The 21,324-nt window shown below is 45.1% G+C and overlaps 1 protein-coding gene across 2 annotated transcripts in view; it reads left to right on the top strand.

Moving 5' to 3' along the window:
- The first annotated feature begins 996 nt into the window (after positions 1–996).
- Positions 997–21,324, top strand: part of LOC145346010 (purpurin-like) — a 57,364-nt gene continuing 37,036 nt past the window's right edge. The window contains exons 1-2 of one of the 2 annotated variants that reach the window (XM_080193492.1): positions 1,036–1,102; positions 2,550–2,616. In XM_080193492.1, the coding sequence (XP_080049618.1) occupies positions 2,614–2,616 (3 nt within the window). In that variant the 5' untranslated portion in view covers positions 1,036–1,102; positions 2,550–2,613. Of the gene's footprint in view, positions 1,103–2,549; positions 2,617–21,324 lie in introns of both variants that reach the window. The other variant, XM_080193493.1, reaches the window with a different exon arrangement.

The raw sequence follows: 21,324 nt of genomic DNA, 5'->3' as shown, positions 1-21,324 counted from the left end.
GACCCCAGTATCAGAAGTAGATGCTGCACCTCCTGAATAATTCAAATAAGAAGTTCTGCTGTTGGCATAATCCGGACACCTTACAAAACAAATTGCAACAGCCTCTTCTGCATTGTAAGTTCCAATATGCTAAGTATTCTTTTATTCAAATCTGAACCCTCAGGCATTCATTTTTCCATTCTATTCGTTAATTCTGATTCCTGGAACCATCCTCATCCATAGCATAATATTTGTTGGCTAACTATACAAACTAATCATAGGATCCCTAAAGTGCAGAAAGAGGCCAATGGAATTCAAGACTGCATCAACTCTCTGCCAGTGTATCTTACCCAGGCCCTCTTCCCTGTCCTATTCCCTAACCCCACATATTTACCATAGCTAATGCCCTTAATTTATACATCTTGGGACACTGAGATAATTTAGCATGGCCAATCAACATAACCTGCACATTTTTGGACTGTGAGGTAAAACCAGAGCAAACCCATGCAGACACAGGGAGACTGTGCAAACTCCACACAGTGACCCAAGGCTGGAACTGAACCCAGGTCCCCGGCACCGTGAGACAGCAGTACTAACCATTGTGACATTGGTAATAAACCCCAGAGCACCATGCCTATTGAAGCCCTACAGAAATAGTATTTAATCCTAAAGGGCAGGATATTCTCTTGGAAATTCTACAGTATTAATTTGAAACAAACACTGAGTTTTGGCATTCAACAATTTGACTTAGGTAGTTTCAAAACCTGCAAAAATGATGTTCCATGGGCTTTTCTACCAGTGTGAATTGATCTCATTTTTAAAAATAACTTTTCAGCATAACTCAGTCACAAAATTCTTTCTTGGAAATAAATACTAAAATGGGATAGTTGTATCACACCTGCACATCTGTGACCAGTAAGAACCTAATTCCTCATAAAGATTAGCTGGGGATTTTCCTAATTAGATTATTAAATGATTAAGTATTACATGGGCACAGAGACAAAAATAGCAATTTAGTCAGCCTGTTCATTAATACTTAAGGCGGCCTAGATGACAAACTAATTTAATGAACAGAAAGATACTGGACTGATTCAAACAAGACTAGGGGTTCTATCTTCAATAGGTAAGTTTCCTGAAATTTTTAGAATGGTTTTGTGGAATGATTTCAAAATTTTACTCATTCTTACTATTCAATGCCTACATGTAAAATACAGATCATTAATCGCAGTGCCTGTTTCAGTACATATGAGGGAAAATTTAATATTTGTGTAGTTTCTTAAGTATTTCAAGCATTATCTTTAGCGCTAGAATGGCAGTCGCGGTTTAGACACTGTGTGTGGAATTTTCTGATCACACCCGCCATGGGAATCGAAGCAGGCAGGTGGGTGGACCATGCAAAAGTTTGTTGATCTCGGGCAGGATTTTCCTGTTTTGGGGCGAGTGCAGCCAGAAAATCCTGGTCAAAGGAGAAATATGTTTCACTTGGAGCTGTTGGTTCTTAAAAAGAAAACACAAATAAGCCATAAACATATTTGGACAAGAAATTCATCTGTTTTATGTTCTCAGTGGGTTGAGACCATTATGACCACAAAAGGAAGTAAGTTTTCATATTGATCCATTATTTGTAGAATGAACAGCACATTTAGCAAACTCAAATACAGTGGAATTAATAACGCATTTCTCCAATAACAACTTTTTATCAGAATCGAGTGCTCCATTTTTCCTCTGATCCTTCATAATCATTTGCATAGCATAGTTATTTTATGGTGGTATTTATCATTAGCTATTACTGCATAAAGATTATTTTGTGAAAATACAGACATATAGCACCTGTTTTTATGGCCTTAGAGGATTCCTTAATTCCATCCATAGTGTGTGTGCGAACACTTTCAGTGCAAATCATGCTGGATGCTTTATTAGTGACTGAAGGGCCCACACTGTTTACTTGGGTAGTTCCCAAGAATTCACATAAAGGCAAACCAGAGGAACAAACAAGGATTCATTGAACACACTGCTCGCCTCACACTTCAGCCCTCAAATGCCTGTAAGAACCGAATCCTGGGCAGGTCACTCCCCCTGCCCAGGGTCACCTGGCTCATCCTCTTAAAGGGGCTGTGCTCAGTGTACACAACAGATCAGGAGTGTGCAGACTAGGCAGATTATGACGTCAATCAGAGTGATTTGATACCAGCACCACCACCTTGGAGCTCAATGCTCCAGCTAACATTGAGTCTTAATCACACAAGGCTGAGGATACATTCAGCAGTAAGAAGGACCCCTATTAGCACTAAGAGATAATCACTACTTTCTGGTTAGTTATGGTTGGTTTCTACAGCTACCATTATGTAAATGTTTGGTGTTTTCTAAAGTTCTGTTGAGGGGAAAAGCCTCTTGGAGGATAACAGCAGCAGCCAAATTTGTCCTATCATAGTTGGCTCTGTTGCACGGAAGAGGAGCAACAGGCTTGGAAATGCAATAGTTATAGAGGATTCAGTTGTAAGGGGAATTGATAGGTGTTTCTGTGGCTGCAAATGAAACTCCAAGATAGTATGTTGCCTTCTTGGTGCTAGGGTCAAGGATGTCTCAGAGCGTTTGCAGGACGTGCTGAAAGAGGACGGTGAACATCCAGTCGCCATGGTACGTATTGGTACAAACGACATAAGAAACAAAAGGGACAAGGTCCCAAGTGTAGAAAAAGAGTGCTAGGAAGCATGCTGAAAAGTAGGATCTCAAAGATCGTGATCTCAGGATTATTACCAGTGCCATATGCTAGTCAGAGTAAAAACAACATAATACATAGGATGAATATGCAGCTGAAAAGATGGTGTGAGGGGAAGGGTTTCAAATTCCTGGGACATTGGGACTGGTTCTGGGGGAAGTGGTACCTGTACAAACTGCACGGGTTACACTTGGGAAGGATCAGGACTGATGTCCTTGAGGGGGAATTCTGCTAGAGTGGTTGGAGCGGGTTTAAATTAATATGGCAGGGGGTTGGGAACCTATGTAAGGATTCAGAGTAGGGTGGGAGGAGTAAAGAACAAGAGAAAAAGGCAGCAAAATGAATAAGAAAAGTGATGGGCCAGAATCAGATAAGGACACAGTAAAAAGAGCTCATCTTAAGGTTTTGTACCTGAACGCTCGGATCATTTGAAACAAAATGGATGAATTATTTGCACAGTTAGATGTAAAGAAATATGATATAGTTGGCATTACGGAGATGTGGTTCCAAGGGGACAAAGGATGGGAATTAAACATTGATGGCTATTCGGTGTTTAGGAAGGACAGATAGAAAGAAAATTCAGTGCCGGTATCATCAAGGAACCCAGTTTTACACTTCTCTCATGAACTTACGGCTCACCACATTGATTAACCAGTATCACAAGTTGAAAAGATTGTCTCATAGAGCTTTACAGCATAGAGAAAGGCTCTCTGCGCCAGCCTTCAAGTATATACCTATTCTTATCCAGTACTTGATCTTGTAGCCTTATATGCTGTGGCATTTTATCTAAATGCTTCTTAAATGTGGTGAGGTTTCTGCTAATACCATCCTTTCAAGCAATGAATTTCAGATTCCCACCACCCTCTGGGTGAAAAAGTTTTTCCTCAAATCCCCTCTAGATCTCCTGGCTCCTTACCTTAAAGCTATGCTCCTAGTTATTAAACCCTTTACTACAGGGAAAAGCTTCTTTCTATCTACCCTATCTATATCCCTCATAATTTTGTGCATTTCGATAAGACTCCCCCCCTACTCCCTTTAACCTTCTATTCTAAGAAAACAACTCCAGCCTACCCAGCCTCTCTTTGTAGATAAATGCTCTAGCCCAGACAACATCCTAGTGAATCTTCTCTGCACACTTTCTAGTGGACATGTTACACTCAGTCCCCATTTAAGTTCTTAAAATATGCTATACACAAGTGAAATAGAATTCCGGATTCTTGTGGGACCAACCCAGTTACAGCCTGCCAACCTGACAATGTCCCATTAATTCACATCTTCTGTTTCCTTCACAACTATTGGCCCCTGCCTTCTAAGTATTTGTCTGGTGAGCATCCTTTTCCTCTGTACCCTCCGGGCCAAGACCTCCAATGTAGCTTTGAAAAATCTTGGAACTCACTCTCTCCCCAGTATTGAGTGTAACCCATGTCTGAATCATTTATAGAATGACTTCCAACACCTACTCCAAACACAATGCACTTCCCTTTCTTGTCATTTTAGACCTCTTGCTAAGGCATGCAAGCTACTGGCCACATCCCACTATCATCTTAATTAGTAGATAGTACAGCAATGGGAGTGGGTCAATTCTACACCATGAACTCTGTGTCAGTTTTCGAGGGCTATTGGAGCTTGTCTTTATGTTGTCTTCAAAAAAAAAATTATACTTCTTATCTGTTTAAAGTTCTTTAAAAAACTATAGCTCTAACATTTCCCCATCTCCCAATGTAATTATGGCAGATCAACTAAAGTCCAGGAAACGACAAAAATGGTCATTTATTAGATCTCTGATATCCTGAGTGAGAATCTCTATGGAAATCTCGACTGGACTTAATAGTGGAGGGAGTGGGCAGGATGTAGGTGTTGGTGGGACTGGCTGCTGACCCCGGATAGGGAAATCGATTGGCAGCTGACTGTTGGAAAGCAGCTTGTTATGCCTTTGGCTGGCCACTCTTCAGTGTAGGGTTGAGGAGTGTAAGTTGCCATCCTTTGGCTGACAGCTCTTGGAGTTCCAGCAGTGCCAGAACACAGCAATGGGATCATGCAGAAAACAGCAATTTAGAGGAAGCAGTGGTGTGATGGTATTGTCATGGAACAAGTAATCCAGGAACTTAGTTAATGCTTTGGGAACCTGGGATCAAATCCCACCATGGCAGATGGTGAAATTTGAATTCAATAAAAATCTGGAAGTAATAGTTTAATGACAATGAAAGAACATACCTCGTTCACTAATGTCCTGTTGCCTCTACCGGATCTGACCTATATGTGATTCTAGATCGACTGCAATGTGGTTGACTCTTAAATGCCCTCATGAATGGGCAGTAAATGCTGGCCAAGCCAACAATACCCACATCCCATGAACATATTTTTAAAAATTGCTGCTGGAGACAGGCAAGTCCTGGGCTTTTACAGCTGGGAGAAGTCCGTAAAGCCGGGGGTATGAAAGAACAAAGAACAAAGAACAACACAGCACGGGAAACAGGCCCTTCGGCCCAACGAGCCCGCGCCGCCGTCCCACTGTCTCAGTGACCTATTCATGATTTTAGTCTACGCCTAATATGTGAAGATCAGGGAGGTCCAATTTAGGGACAATTTAGTACCCAATCAATCAGCCTAAAAGCACATCTTTGGGGATGTGGGAGGAAACCGGAGCACCCGGAGGAAACCCACGCAACCACGGGGAGAACGTGCAAACTCCCACAGACACAGGCCCAAATCCATGTGTCCGCACAGTAACAGAGATAGTCTCTGAGCTGTCATGATGGGATGCCTGGTTTTGGAAGACAGGCAATGAGGATTAAATGGGAGGTGACATCTTGGGGAATGCCTCCAATGTGCACAGGTCACCCCTGAATGATGTAGCTTCATAGTGAGACATGAGAGTCCTCATGTGTCCATGAGGACGGTCTCAGCCGGGATCTTGGGTTCATGTCACACTATCTGTAACCCCCACGACTTGCCTGGGCTTGCAAAATCTCACTAACTGTCCTGGTTGGAGACAATACAGACCTTTTTAACCTGTGCTTGACCCTCTCTCCACTCACATTGTCTGTACCTTTAAGACTTGATTGCCTGTAATGACTCGCATTTCAATCATTATCTTGTAAATTGAGTTTGTGTTTGTATATGCCCTGTTTGTGAACACAACTCCTCACTCACCTGAAGAAGGAGCCTGAGACTCTGAAAGCTTGTGCTGCTAAATAAACCTGTTGGATTTTAACCAAGTGTTGTGAGACTTCTTGTGCTTACCCCAGTCCAACACCATCATCTCCACATCAGGTTCTTTGTCACAGACATAAGGAGAGTAAATTTAAATTGCCCTGATTTCCCCATTCTCTACCCACCCATTAACTTAAAAGTATTTTTTAAATTCTGCTCTTCCCATTATAAATTACGGTATATTTTCCCCAACCCAAAATTGAAAAGGTTCCAATCCTTTATTAATAACTTGCACAGCAAACTCAAGGTAAAATGAAAATAAAAGGGTTGGTTCACTTTTACACACACACTTACAGGGGTTTCATGGCATCCACTCCTTTTTAAACTCACACAATAAATGGGTGATAAGGGCTCAGGCTCAAGCACAATAAAATACAATTCTCAATTTTTCACATACCCAGAGCCTAGAATCATGCGTCAATTGGAATGTTCCTTCCAGCTGATTCTCAAAAGCCTTGGGCACAGCATCCAGGGCCGGTAAGATCATGAGAGGGGAAATCGAGACAAACCCAGTTTTTTATCTCTCTTGCTATCTTGCCGGCTCACCATGCCAATCAGACCGCCCCCTCTGTCTTTCAGGAGTGAAACTGGCACAATTGGAGAAGGCAGATTAAGTGAGATAGTTTGGAGGCATGAGTTCTGAAGTTGTGGCAGTTGGCAGGTTTGATGAGAGTTCAAGTTTTTCTGCAGTCACCAACCTGATGGTAGCCAGAGCAGGCTCTTGCCTGGAGTTCTGTTCATTTTATTGGTCAAACGGTTAAGTTCCAATCCGCGTTATCACAGTGCAGCTTGTTGTGGCGGAGGAGAAAGCAGTCATGTGACAACTCCTTGATGTTGGACCCAGGATTTCTATTTCAAGGCTGAAACCTAGGTGTTTAACTGGTTGGGACTCCTTTTGTTTTTAAAGACATTGGTGTCAGGTTAATTAGCTGCTGCTCCCTTTGTTGAACTCATGATGTTAGGTCTGATAACACTTCTGCCATTAGCATCATTATGGGAGATTACATCTTGGGAAGGTGTTCCTTTATGCGTTGGACCAGACTCCTCGTCCCTATGGCTATGATCTCAAAATTGCAAGGCATCAGGTGATTGGCTGGACCATGTGTTAGTTCAGCAATTTTCCATTTTTGGCAACACAGAAAAAAATGACTAAAATATTTCAGTTGTTGATATACATCCTTCCTTAAATAAAGAGACCAAAACTGCACACGGTATTCAAGATATGATCTCACCAATGCACTATTTAACTGAAGCATAATATTCTAACTTTTATGTTTGATTCCTCTCATCATAAAGGATAACATTCCATTTGCCTTCTTCATTACCTGTATACTGACTCACTACTGACTTGTGCACTAGAATACCTAGATCACTCTGCACATAAGGAATTCTACAGCCATTCAATTTTATATTCTGCCTTTTTATTCTTCCTGCCAAAGGAAACAACTTCACATGCTGCATCTGCCAGATTTTTGCCCACACACTTGATCTATTTATAAACATTTACAACCTCCCTTGCATCCTTTTCACAACATAATTTTCTACCTATATTTACATCATCTGTAAATTTAGCTACCATGCTTTCACTCCCCTCATTTACATTCACTTTTCACATCCTGCCAATCAAATACCCATTTATGCAAACTCTCTGTTGTCTGCCAACCAGCCAATTTTTTACCCATGCTAACATGTCAACGCTAAACCATGAGCTTTTATTTTCCACAATAACGTTTGGTGTAGCATCTTATCCTGTGTTGTGGTGCATTCAGGAAATCTAAGTACATAACTTTTACAGGCTCCCCTTCATCCATACTGCATGTGTTTCCTTCAAAGTTCGCAAATAAATTGGTTAAACGTGATTTCCCTTTCACAAAACTAGGCTAACTTTTTCAAATTACCTTGAGGCTTTCCTAAATGTCCAGCTATGACTGTTTAAATTATTGATTCTAGCACCTTCCCGATGACAGATGTCAAGCTAACTGGCCTATAAAGAACAAAGAACAAAAACAGCCCGGGAAACAGGCCTTTCGGCCCAACGAGCCCGCGCCGCCATTTTAACATTACCAGTCCTCCCCTCCACCCATGAACCTTATCTATTGTTTTATGGCAATCCACATGGTTTATGGTTTGCTGTCTCCCATGAATAGAGGGATCACATCTGATACTTCTTAGTTTGAATGGAACTTTCCATCAGTTTGGTTACATGCTCAATTGACTTTCCATTATTTATTAAAATATGATGGATAGGCTGCCAATTGAGGGAATTAGACCAGAATGGATAGGAAGATGGTGGTCCACACCCCTTGTATTTTACATATTCCCCCCTGAAAATATGCCCAATGGGAAGGCCATGAAATCCAGCCCCAATCCTTCTTTGGCAGCCCCAAAGAGTCAAGGGGCGAGGATAACTTGCTTCCACCCAGGAAGGTGGGTTCTGCAATGGCTGAATAGTCCAATCCTGGAGCTGCAGTCTGCTCATGCTGAGAGAAGCGTCCTGAAGTAAAGGAAATGATCCACATTGTCTAGGGGCTCATCGAGAATCTTGATGGTCGGGGGATAGTTTGAGTGGCAGGAGTGGTCCGTAGAGACCCTTTGTTTTCTGGATGATTAGCCTGAGGCTCATTCTCTCATATGCCTCAGTGAATGCTTCAACGATGTTATGTAGCTCGGCCTCTGAGTGTTCACACAAAGGCAACGTCTGTGTACTGCAGCTTGATGACAGAGTTGGGGTGGTCTTTGTTCTGACCTGGAGGCTTCAGAGGTTGAACAGTTTCCCACTTGTCTATTAGTTTAGCTCCACTCCAGCAGGGATCTTCAAGGTGACGGGGTGAGGTATTGCTGCAAGGAAGATGGAGAAGAGCTTTGGTGAGGTAACACAGGCGTGGTTGACCCCAGTTCGCACACGTACTGGGGCCAGGGTGGTTCCATTGGTGAGGATCACCATGTCATCGTGGAGTAGGCAGAGAATGGTGATGAATTTTTACAGGCAGCAGGTTTGAGTAGGATGGTCCATGATCCCTCGTGGTAACAGAATTGAAGGCCTTTGCAAGTTGGAAAAAGACCATGTACAGAGATTGATGCTGCTCCCTGGTCTTTTCCTGGATTTGCCATGTGCTGAAGATCATGTCCATTGTGCCTCTTGATGGCAGAAGCTGAACTGAGACTCAGGGAGGAGCCCTTCAGCCACTGGAAGGAGGCAGTTGAGGAGGATTCTCGTGATGACCTTTCCCTTGGCAGAGAGTAGAGAAATCTTTCTGTAATATCCACAATGTCAGACCTGTCTCCTTTCTTGAAGGTGGCCACAATTAAGGTACCTCTAAGTTTCCTGGCATGCTCTGTGCCTTCCAGACAAGGGTGATGAGGTTGTGGATTCTTGTCAAGTATGCTTCTCTGCTGCATTTTAATATTTTGCACAGGAAGCTTTGTTGTTTTTACGTTATTGGATGGTTTTCTTGACCTCTTGGTGAGCTGGGATGTTATGTTGTTCGTCCATCGTCGTCGATGAGGATGTTACCTGGGATGTTATATTCCAACAGTGACTACACTACAAAAGTACTTAATTGGCAGCACAGCACTTTGGAGAATCCTGAGGTCAAGATAGGTGCAGATTAAATGCAAATCCTCTTCCTTACCCTTGCATAGGTTTTTGACCATTGGAAATGAAAGTTATTTCATTTGAACAGACTATTGATTGCTTCCCATTGTGTATCAATGGCCAGTCGTCACATGACCAAAACTCTTTTATTTCAGAAAGCTGATTTTTTATTATAAGCCCTGTTTGTTTGCAGAGCACTGCTGAATGTAGATGTGAAACAGAAAGAAATACCCCAGTCCAATGCCGGCATCTCCACATCATGAATGTAGATGTAACATCACTACAGAACCTAGAAAATAACATCTACTTTTTTTACCAAGTCACAAAGCTTACAGCTTTTCATTGACAACATCACAGTTTACAGTTTTACAGAAGCCTTTAACAGTTCTGATTGCTTTCTTTTCAGTGGTTGCATTGATTCTGATATCCATTGAAATTGTCTTTTCACACTAATATTTTTTCATTTCTCCATTTTGTAATTCTTTCTATTCTGTCATCCTTTGCCGTTTCTTGTATCTCTCCCATTCACCAGGACCTACGCTTCTCTTGATATTGAGTCTATCTCTTTTTAACTTTATGCTGTCTCTTATCTCTTCAGTCATTTCTTTTTTTTGGCAAGTACACCTCTTGCCCCTTGGGGGTGTAAACCTTTATCTTATTAATTTGAGGAATGTGGGCGCTACTGGCTAGACTAGCATTCATTGCCCATTCCTAACTGCCCATAAGAAGTTGGCACAAAGCTGCCTTCTTGAACTGCGTCAATCCATGTGGTGTATGTACCCCCCACAATGCTGTTAGAAATGGAATTCCAGGATTTTGACCCAGTGACAGAGAGGCCATGGTCATATATGTCCAATGTAAGGAGTCTCACAACACCAGGTTAAAGTCCAACAGGTTCATTTGGTGGCAAAAGCCACTAGCCTTCGGAGTGCTGCTCCTTCATCAGGTAAGTGGGAGTTCTGCACACAATTTAACTTGTTCCCAGATGAATGACCTCTAACTACCACAACCATCTTCCTTTGTACCATGTATGGTTCCAACCAGCAGTGAGTTTGCTCCCTGATTCCCATTGACTCCAGTTTTGTCAGGGCTCCTTGATGCCACATTTGGTCAAATGCGACCATGATGTCAAGGGCAGCTACTCACTCTCACCTCATCTCCGGGATTCAGTTCTTCGTTCCATGTTTTGAACCAAGTCTGTAATGAAGTCAGGAGCTGAGTGGTTTTGGCAGAATGCAAACTGAACATCAGTGAGCAGGTTATTGCTGAGCAGGAGCTACTTGATAGCACTGGTCATGACCCCTTCCATCACTTACTGATGTTTGAGAATAGAAGTAATTTGCTGGGTTGGATTTGTTCTTTTTCTTGCTTATAAGATTTAGCTGGGCAATTCTCAACATTGCTGGCTAGGTGCCAATGTTGTTGCTGTACTGGAGCAGCTTGGCTAGACGCACTGCAAACTTTGGAACACAAGTCTTCAGCACTGTTGCTGGAATGTTGTAGGGCACACAGCCTTTTCAGTATCCAATGTCTTCAGCCATTGAATTCATTTCACTTGATATCAAGCAGTCAGCTGAAGACTGGCATCTGTGATGCTGGGGCCCTCTGGAGAAGGTTGAAGTGGATCATCCACTCAGCACATCTGGCTGTTTCAGCTTTATCTTTTGCATGGATGTGCTGGGCTATGGGCAGGGATGGCAGGAACAGCACTCTCAATACCTCCGTGGAGGGTGTTTCCTTCTGATCCTTGAATTTTTAAACTCACCTGCTCATGGTCCTAAGGCTTTGTGCATGGCTCTCCATCTGCTGATGTGACTGAAACTTTGAAAGGTTTCAGAACTGCCAGTCCTGTGATTAGGCCGACAACATCTAGAACCCTAGCGGAACCAACAGTCAGCCAGTGAGGAGGCTGGCTCTAGTCAGATTGAACAAGCAGATCCCACTGCCAGCTTGGGCCGCTTTGTCACCCCAACATCATGGACACATCTCAGTTGAGAACTTTCAACCCTATAATTCTGCCATGTGTTAATCAGTTTATCCCAATCTATATAAAATTTAAATGCCCCCTTTCCATTTAAACCACTCTGCCTTTGTCTAATTTGGTGCTATTATTCTCTCTAACCCTTCACAGCTCTAAGTTGCCCTATAAAACATGCCACAATAGTTTAAAATCCTTTTTTATTTCTTAATTCGATCACTAATGTCTACACTGCCTGCTCACCTTCCTTGTATCTCATTTTATTATTGAAGTCATTTTATCCTTAATCACCAAAGCTACCTGTTTGCCCATCTTTCCTGTAGACCAGACTTGTCCAAAAGACTCTCAAACTGACTCAGAGCTGGACCAGGGCTTAGACCTGCAGCGGAGCCTGGAGAAGGAACAGTGACCAGAAGAGGGCTAGAGTCCAGACAGTTCCAGTCCTGGGGCCGGGAACCGAGTGTAGGGTGTTGAAATTTGCTGATGACACCAAGATTGGGGGAATGGCAAATTGTGCGGAGGGTGTGGAGAGTCTGCAGAAGGATCTAGATAGGCTGGGCGAATGGGCCAGGAAATGGCAAATGGAATTTAATGTTGGCAAGTGTGAGGTGGTCCACTTTGGTAGGAAGAATGGTAGGAAGGACTATTACTTACGGGGCAAAAAACTGCAGCAGGCGACGGTGCAGAGGGACCTCGGGGTCCTTGTGCATGAGTCGCAAAAACCCAGCTTGCAGGTGCAGCAGGTGGTCAGGAAGGTGAATGGGATGCTGGCCTTCATAGCGAGGGGGATTGAATATAAAAGTAGGGAGGTCTTGCTGCAGCTGTATAGGGCATTGGTGAGGCCACAGCTGGAGTACTGTGTGCAGTTTTGGGCGCCGCACCTGCGCAAAGATATTTTGGCCTTGGAGGGAGTGCAGAGGAGGTTTACTAGGCTGATGCCGGAGTTGAGGGGGTTGAGCTATGAGGAGAGGCTGAATAAACTAGGCTTGTACTCGTTAGAGTTTAGAAGAATGAGGGGAGATCTCATTGAGACGTATAAGATGATGAATGGGATGGATAGGATAGAGGTGGAGAGACTCTTCCCGCTCAAAAAAGACAGTAGGACTAGGGGGCACAGCCTCAAGATAAAAGGGGGGCGGTTTAGAACGGAGTTGAGGAGGAACTTCTTCACTCAAAGGGTGGTGAATCTCTGGAATTCTCTGCCCATTGAAGTGGTGGAGGCTGCCTCGCTAAATATTTTTAAGACGCGGGTTGATGGGTTTTTGATAAGAGAGGGGATTAAGGGTTATGGGGAGAAAGCGGGAAAGTGGAACTGAGCCACGACAGATCAGCCATGATCTTATTGAATGGCGGGGCAGGCTCGAAGGGCTAGATGGCCTACTCCTGCTCCTATTTCCTATGTTCTTATGGCCCGGAGTGTGACCTAGAGTGACAGCACAGCCATGATAGTGGGCTGGAACTGGAGTGGAACCTGGAGTGGGAACAGGTCATGATGTGGGTATGCCGGCGTTGGACTGGCGTAAACACAGTGAAAAGTCTGACAACACCAGGTTTTAGTCCAACCTATTTATTTGATAATATACTCACAAGCTTTCGGGGTTAGCCCCTTCGTCAGGTGAATGGAGAGTTCTGGCCTCAGACAGAGCATATAAAGCACAGACAGTTTAGAGATTACTGATTAGAATGCGAATCCTTACACCTAACCTGCTGTTCAAGACCTGAAGTGGCTGATAATGTGAGTGGAAGGAGCACTGATCACAGTTTAAAGAGATGTGTATTGTCTCCAGACAGTACAGTAAGTGAGGTTTTGCAAACCCAGGCAAGTCACGGGGGTTACAGATAGTGCGACATGAACCCAAGATCCCTGTTGAGACCGTCCTCATGTGTGCGGAACTTGGCTATCAGTCTCTGTTCAGCGACTCTGCGCTGTCGTGTGTCGTGAAAGCCGCCTTGGAGAATGCTTACCCGAAGGTCAGAGGCTGAATGCCCGTGACCACTGAAGTGTTCGCCAACAGGAAGGGAACAGTCTTGCCTGGTGACTGTCGAGCGATGTTCATTCATCCGTTGTCGTAGCGTCTGCATGGTCTCCCCAATGTACCATGCTTCGGGACATCCTTTCTTGCAACGTATCAGGTAGACAATGTTGGCCGAGTTGCAAGAGTATTTACCATGTACCTGGTTACACAGGATTTGCTCAGATGAGGAGGATCGTGACAGACACCTCCAGACCCTGAAAGATGCCCTCATAAGAACAGGATATGGTGCTCGACTCATAGATCGGCAGTTCCGATGCGCCACAGCGAAAAACCACACCGATCTCCTCAGAAGGCAAACACGGGACACAGTGGACAGAGTACCCTTCGTCGTCCAGTACTTCCCCGGAGCGGAGAAGCTACGACATCTTCTCCAGAGTCTTCAACATATCATTGATGAAGACGAACATCTCGCCAGCGCTATCCCCACACCCCCACTTCTTGCTTTCAGACAACCACACAACCTCTAACAGACCATTGTTCGCAGCAAACTACCCAGCCTTCAGGAGAACAGTGACCACAATACCACACAACCCTGCCACAGCAACCTCTGCAAGACATGCCGGATCATCAACATGGATACCATCATCACACGTGAGAATACCATCCACCAGGTACATGGTAAATACTCTTGCAACTCGGCCAACATTGTCTACCTGATACGTTGCAAGAAAGGATGTCCCGAAGCATGGTACATTGGGGAGACCATGCAGACGCTACGACAACGGATGAATGAACATCGCTCGACAGTCACCAGGCAAGACTGTTCCCTTCCTGTTGGCGAACACTTCAGTGGTCACGGGCATTCAGCCTCTGACCTTCGGGTAAGCATTCTCCAAGGCGGCTTTCACGACACACGACAGCGCAGAGTCGCTGAACAGAGACTGATAGCCAAGTTCCGCACACATGAGGACGGTCTCAACAGGGATCTTGGGTTCATGTCGCACTATCTGTAACCCCCGTGACTTGCCTGGGTTTGCAAAACCTCACTTACTGTACTGTCTGGAGACAATACACATCTCTTTAAACTGTGATCAGTGCTCCTTCCACTCACATTATCAGCCACTTCAGGTCTTGAACAGCAGGTTAGGTGTAAGGATTCGCATTCTAATCAGTAATCTCTAAACTGTCTGTGCTTTATATGCTCTGTCTGAGGCCAGAACTCTCCATTCACCTGACGAAGGAGCTAACCCCGAAAGCTTGTGAGTATATTATCAAATAAATAGGTTGGACTAAAACCTGGTGTTGTCAGACTTTTCACTGTGGGAACAGGGCCAGGACAAAGGCCTGTAATTGGAGTGGGCCTGGAACCCATGTCAGTACTGACATGGGACTCAAAGTGGACACCGTTATCCTGCTGCTTAAGTTTATAGGCAATGTTTTTGCGATCTTGATATGTCTGAAGCCCAGTGCCAATGGAGGCTCCACCACTTGAGGGGCATTGTGGCCTCCATTTGCCAGATGATTGGCTCAGATCACCTCAAATTGTGTTGGTGACCATCCTATGTCAATGGCTCATAAGGTTATAATGGTCCTGAATTCTTAACGAAAGGAGTATGGGGAAAAGGTGGGTCTATAAAGTTATGCACAGATCTTCTTTGATTTCATTGAATGGTGCAGCAGGCTTAAGGGCTATATGCTATATTCAGGGTGGTGAAGAAGGCATTCGGCATGCTTTGTTTCATTGGTTAGAATACTGAATACAAGAGTTGGGATGTCTTGTAGAGAGTTTAAAATCAGCCTTCATTGCTAGAGGGATGGAGTTTAAAAACAGCGAGATTATGTTGCAGCTGTATAAGGTGCTGGTGAGGCCACATCTGGAGTATTGTGGACTTGAGAAAGGATATACTGGCACTGGAGGAGGTGCAGAGGAGATTCACTAGATTGATTCTGGAGTTGAGCGGGTTGGCTTATGAGGAGAGACTGAATATACTCATTGGAACTCAAGAATGAGGGGAGATCTTATAGAAACAAATAAGATTATGAAGGAATAGATAAGATAGAAGCAAGGAAGTTGTTTCCACTGGCGGGTGAAACTAGAACTAGGGGGCACAGCCTCAAAATAAGGGGAAGCAGATTTAGGACTGAGTTGACAGGGAACTTCACACAAAGGGTTGTCAATCTGTGGAATTCTCTGCCCAGTGAAGCAGTTGAGGCTACCTCATTGAATGTTTTTAAGGCAGGGATAGATAAATTTTTGAACAGTAAAGGAATTAAGGGTTATAGTGAGCGGGTGGGTAAGTGAAGCTGAGTCCACAAAAGGATCTGCCATGATTTTATTAAATGGCAGAGCAGGCTTGAGGGGCCTGATGGCCCATTCCTGCTCCTAGTTCTTATGTTCTTATTATTGGTAAGGCTACACTTGGAATACTGTACACAGTTCTGGTCACCCTATTATAGAAAGGATATTATTAAACCAGAAAAAGTGCAGAAAAGATTTACTAGGATGCTACCAGGACTTGATGGTTCGAGTTATAAGGAGAGGCTGGATGGACTGGGACTTTTTTCCCTGGAACATAGGAGGCTTAGGGGTACCGATCTTATAGAGGTCTATAAAATAATGAGGGGCACAGATAAGATAAATAGTCAATATCTTTTCCCAAAGGTAGGGAAGTAGAGGGCATAGGTTTAAGGTGAGAGTTGAGAGATACAAAAGGGTCCAGAGGGGCAATTTTTTCACTCAGAGGATGGTGAGCATCTGGAACAAGCTGCCAGAGGTAATAGTAGAGGCGGGTACAATTTTTTCTTTTAAAAAGCATTTAGATAGTTACACGGGTAAGTTGGTACCGAGAGACATGGGCCAAATGCGGGCAATTGGGATTAGCTTAGTGGTGAAACTGGGTGGCATGGACAAGCTGGATCAAAGGGCCCGTTTCCATGCCATAAATTATCTAATTTTACTCTTGTTCTTATATTCCTATGCTCCGTGAACACCCAAGATGAATATATTCCTGTTAAGAGCTCTTCTACCCTATTCTCTTCCCTATTCTAGCAGCTTGCTCTGGATGAATGTCCTCTGATCCTTCAACTAGTCATGTCATCGTCAAATGAAATCCCTGCCATTGCATCTGGTCTAGATGCAATTGGTTTGTGCAGAAGTTTGAAGTCTGGTCAGAATCCTTCAGTGCCTATTCTGCCACACCTTGTAGACTGTAACAATGATAAATATATGGAGGGCGATACTCCCAGCCTGCTGCACTGCTCTAGTTGCGTAACGGCCTATGAGGCATCAGTGATTGCCATTTTGCAGGCTTCTGCTGGGCAGCTGGGTCTCTGTGCGACTCCTAGCCTAAGTCTTTCAATGCAAACAGAATCACGCTGAATATCAGCATAGCAGCTATTTACATGCTTTACTATACCTTTGCACAAGATTAGCAGGTGTACACTGAATTCACCTCCCCCCGCTAACATTTCCCCACTCTCCGGCACAGCATCACAATGGCGGCGTTTACAACTGCTCTATAGAAGTTAGGACCTGGCATGGCAGCACCGAAGAGAAGCAAGGAGGAAAATGTTATGGAGCTGCAGCCCCCCCTGGAGTGCAGGGGAGGGTGAAGGCAGGGCCTGCAAAGTTGCTGGGTGGGGTGGGGGAGTTCATTGAGTGCTGGAAGTGCTGTCCCCAGGTCCAGAGATATTCCATTGTTCTGTCCGTGGAGTGAGGTGGGAGACTTTACTAAGTCCTGGAGTTTAAGGTGGTGGGGTGATGGGATTGGGGGGTGGGGGGGAGCGGGGGTGGGGGGGGAGTGGAGCAGGGGGTTGCAATACCATATGCAGCTTCAGGGCTCATCAATTCAGGCAGCTGGTGTTCTGAGCAGGGGCATTCATGTTAACACAGACGCTCATCCTGCATGGACTCTGCAGTGAATGGGAACCCATCTTGTGATAATCAGGAGTCTGTCCCTGCCCTGTGTCCCTCAACACTTGACTGGAAGGGAATGCTGTTGTAGCACACATAGTAATGGCTCAAGGGTGCACAATAGCCATGCCTACAAACCAACCTGTATGCTCTCTCTGCCTACCATGGCCACGATTATAATGGCAGGCAACCGATTCAAGTGACACATACCACCCGAGATTGTTACCAGCACCCACAAGTGGGGACACTTGTCCCAGTGAGGGATAGTAAGAAGGAAAGACGTGTAAATATCTATCTCTCTCTCTGTGACCCCTACCTTGCAGATGGATTTCGGATTCATCGGCATAGAGGTGGCCATCATGGTGGCAGCTGTTGAGGAGGAGACGGAGGTGGCTGAGAAGGTGCAGGGAGTCTTATGAAGACTGCAAGGTCAGCAGAGCCAGAGGGCAGGGGACTGCCGGTCAGGCCCAGGACATGGCAGTGCAGCCTCCTGCAGGGGGAGTCAGGGAAGGAGGATGCAGAGAAAGAGGTTGTACAGGACAAGGAGGTCCTTTGAGGGCCTGTTTGAAGCCATGTGCCGGTGTCGAGTCTGCCTGCACAAGGGGACAGTGCGGCACTTGTGTCAGGTCCTTGCAGACTTGGCACCTCATGGGACAGGAGGACATTCTCTCCAAATGGAACTGAAGGTGAAGGCGGTCCTGGATTTCTATGCCACTGGATTATTTCAGGCACCCCGGGGGCACCTGTGGCATATCATCTGTGCACAGGTGTGTGTGCCAGATTACGGATCCCTTGTATGCCCGGACAGGCCAATATATCAACTTTGATGTTGGCCAGTTGCAGCAGGAGGCCCAGGCTGCAGGCTTCGCTGCCATAGCTGGAATCTTCCATGTGCAGGGAGCTGCGGATAGGATGCATATCACTTTGCTGACGCACGAGGTGAGGGACAACCACTTATCAACGGGAAGGGCTTCCACTCGCTAAACATGCAGATCGTCTGTGACCACAGGCTGATCATTATGCAGGTATGTGCACAGCACCCAGGGAATGTCCATGACAGCTATGTCCTGAGATGTTTGGAATCCCTGGGTGGTTAGCACTGCTGCCTCACAGCAATTCCCAACTTGGGTCACTGTCCGTTTGGAGTTTGCAAACTGCTTGGGCTTCCTCTAGATACTCTGATTTCCTCCCACAGTAAGAAATCTCACAACACCAGGTTAAAGTCCAACAGGTTTACTTGGTAGCAAAAGCTAGTAGCTTTCAGAGCACTGCCCCTTCATTAGGTGAGTGAGAGTTCTATACACAAACAGGGCATATAAAGACACAAACTCAATGCACAAAATAATGATTGGAATGCAAGTTTTTACAGATAATCAAGTCTTAAAGGTACAGACAATGAGAATGGCGAGAATGTTAAGCACAATCATGACCCATGACTCCACATCATGACTACCATCGACACCGCAAACTGTCAACTCCAAGTGGAGAGGATCTCCAAGAAGATCGCGCATATCAACACAGACATCAAGTTTCTACAAATATGCAAGAAAGCAGACAAGATACCGAAAGGACTACAGATCAACTTATAACAGTGACTTTGACAGACTTTGCCATCGCACCTCTCTCGCACTCTTCAACCACCTCATACACCAGCTCTACAGCAAATGCGGCATCCTGGAAACCAAGATAGAGTCCATATTCTCAACTTGCGCTCAGGACAGAGACCAGATTGAAAATCTGCCAAGCAGACGAGCTAAAGGAACTACGGCATCTACATACAAGAACAGGAAACTTGACAAACTCGCATCACCACCAGCAGCAACCAAGCCCCTCTGATACCCCAGTGGAAAACAGTACCACTGCAGGGAAGTCCATTCTCAACTTGTCGGACTACGCACTTGAACCAGATGAAATTGAAGTTCTCAGCCGAGAGCTCAATTTCTGCCCCACCACCAAACTAGACCCCATCAGTCTTGCAGCAGACACAGAGGAATTTATCAGTTGAATGAGGCTGCGGGAGTTCTTCCACAAACCCCAAGAGGCCAACAGCAAACACAATGAGACAGCCAATAAACTGGAACAGCCAACAGAGATATCCGCAGTGTAGCAACCGAAGAAGAAAAAGTCAAATTAGACTCCTCTGGAAGGCCGCTACCCTCGACTTGGACATGTATGCCCAAGCCATCAGGAGGTGCGTCAACATCACACTCATCAGCCACACTCACAAGACAGCCCTGAACATCACCCAAGCACAATGCAACGCCATCCGGCTCTCAAGACCAACCGCAACATTGTCATCAAACCAGCAAAGGAGGGGCCATCGTAACATTGAGCAGAATGGATTACTGCAAAGAAGTGTACCGACAACTGAATAACAGGGAACACTACTTTACAGAGAGTTATTCACAGATCCAACCAAAGAACACAGCTCAACAAACTGATCCGGACCTTTTACAGCACCCTCCATGCTCTCATCCCAAGTACTCCCCACGCTGGAGATCTCTATTGCCTCCCGAAGATACACAAGGCAAACACACCCGACCATTCCATCATATTGGGCAATGGGACACAGTGTGAGAACCTCTCCGGCTATGTCAAGGGCATCCTGAAACCCATTGTAGAAAGAACCCCAGTTTTTGTTGCAACACTATGGACTTCCTACAAAAACTCAGCACACATGGTCAGTTAAACCAGGAGCACTCCTCGTCACAATGGATGTCTCAGCACTCTATACCAGCATCCCCCACGACGATGGCATTGCTGCAACTGCTTCAGTACTCAATGCCGACAACTGCCAGTTTCCAGATGCAATTTTGCAACTCATCTGCTTCATCCTGGACCACAATGTCTTCACCTTTTAACAACCAGTTCTTCATCCAGACACGCAGAACAGCCATGGGGTCCAAATTCACACCTCAATATGCGAACATCTTCATGCATAGGTTTGAACAAGACCTCTTCACCACACAGGACCTTTGATTGATGCTATACACTAGATACATCGATGACATTTTCTTCCTTTGGACTCATGCTGAACAATCACTGAAACAACTATATGATGACGTCAACAAGTTCCAACCCACCATCAGACTCACCATGGACTACTCTCCAGAATCGGTTGCATTCTTGGACACACGCATCTCCATTAAGGACGGTCATCTCAGCACTTCACTGTACCACAAGCCCACAGATAACCTCATGATGCTCCACTTCCCCAGCTTCCACCCTAAACACTATAAAGAAGCCATCCCCCACAGACAAGCCCTCCATTTACACAGGATCTGCTCAGACGAGGATCACAACAGACACCTCCAGATGCTGAAAGATACCCTCATAAGAAGAAGATATGGCACTCGACTCATCAATCGTCAGTTCTGACATGCCACAAAGAAAAACCGCACCAACCTCCTCAGAAGACAAACATGGGACACGGTGGACAGAGTACCCTTCATCGTCCAGTACTTCCCCAGAGCTGAGAAGCCATGACAACTTCTCCAGAGCCTTCAACATTGATGAAGATGAACATCTCGCCAAGGCCATCTCCACACCCCCACTTCTTGTCTTCAAACAACCGCACATGCTCAAACAGACCATTGTCCGCAGCAAACTAGCCAGCCTTCAGGAGAACAGTGACCACGACACCACACAACCCTGCCACAGTAACCTCTGCAAGACGTTCAGGATCATCGACACGGGTGCCATTATCTCACGTGAGAACACCATGAACCAGGTACATGGTACATACTCTTGCAACTCAGCCAATGTTGTCTACCTGATACGCTGCAGGAAAGGATGTCTCGAAGCATGGTACATTGGGAACACCATGCAGATGTTATGACAATGGATGAATGAACACCTCTCAACAATCACCAGGCAAGAGTGTTCTCTTCCTACTGGGAAACACTTCAGCGGTCAAGGGCATTTGGCCTCTGATTTTCAGGTAAGCGTTCT

The sequence above is a fragment of the Carcharhinus amblyrhynchos genome, chromosome 1 (assembly GCF_965287045.1).
Source record: "Carcharhinus amblyrhynchos chromosome 1, sCarAmb.v2.hapA, whole genome shotgun sequence".
Classification (NCBI taxonomy): Eukaryota; Metazoa; Chordata; class Chondrichthyes; order Carcharhiniformes; family Carcharhinidae; genus Carcharhinus; species Carcharhinus amblyrhynchos.
This window is presented reverse-complemented; position numbering and strand designations above follow the sequence as displayed.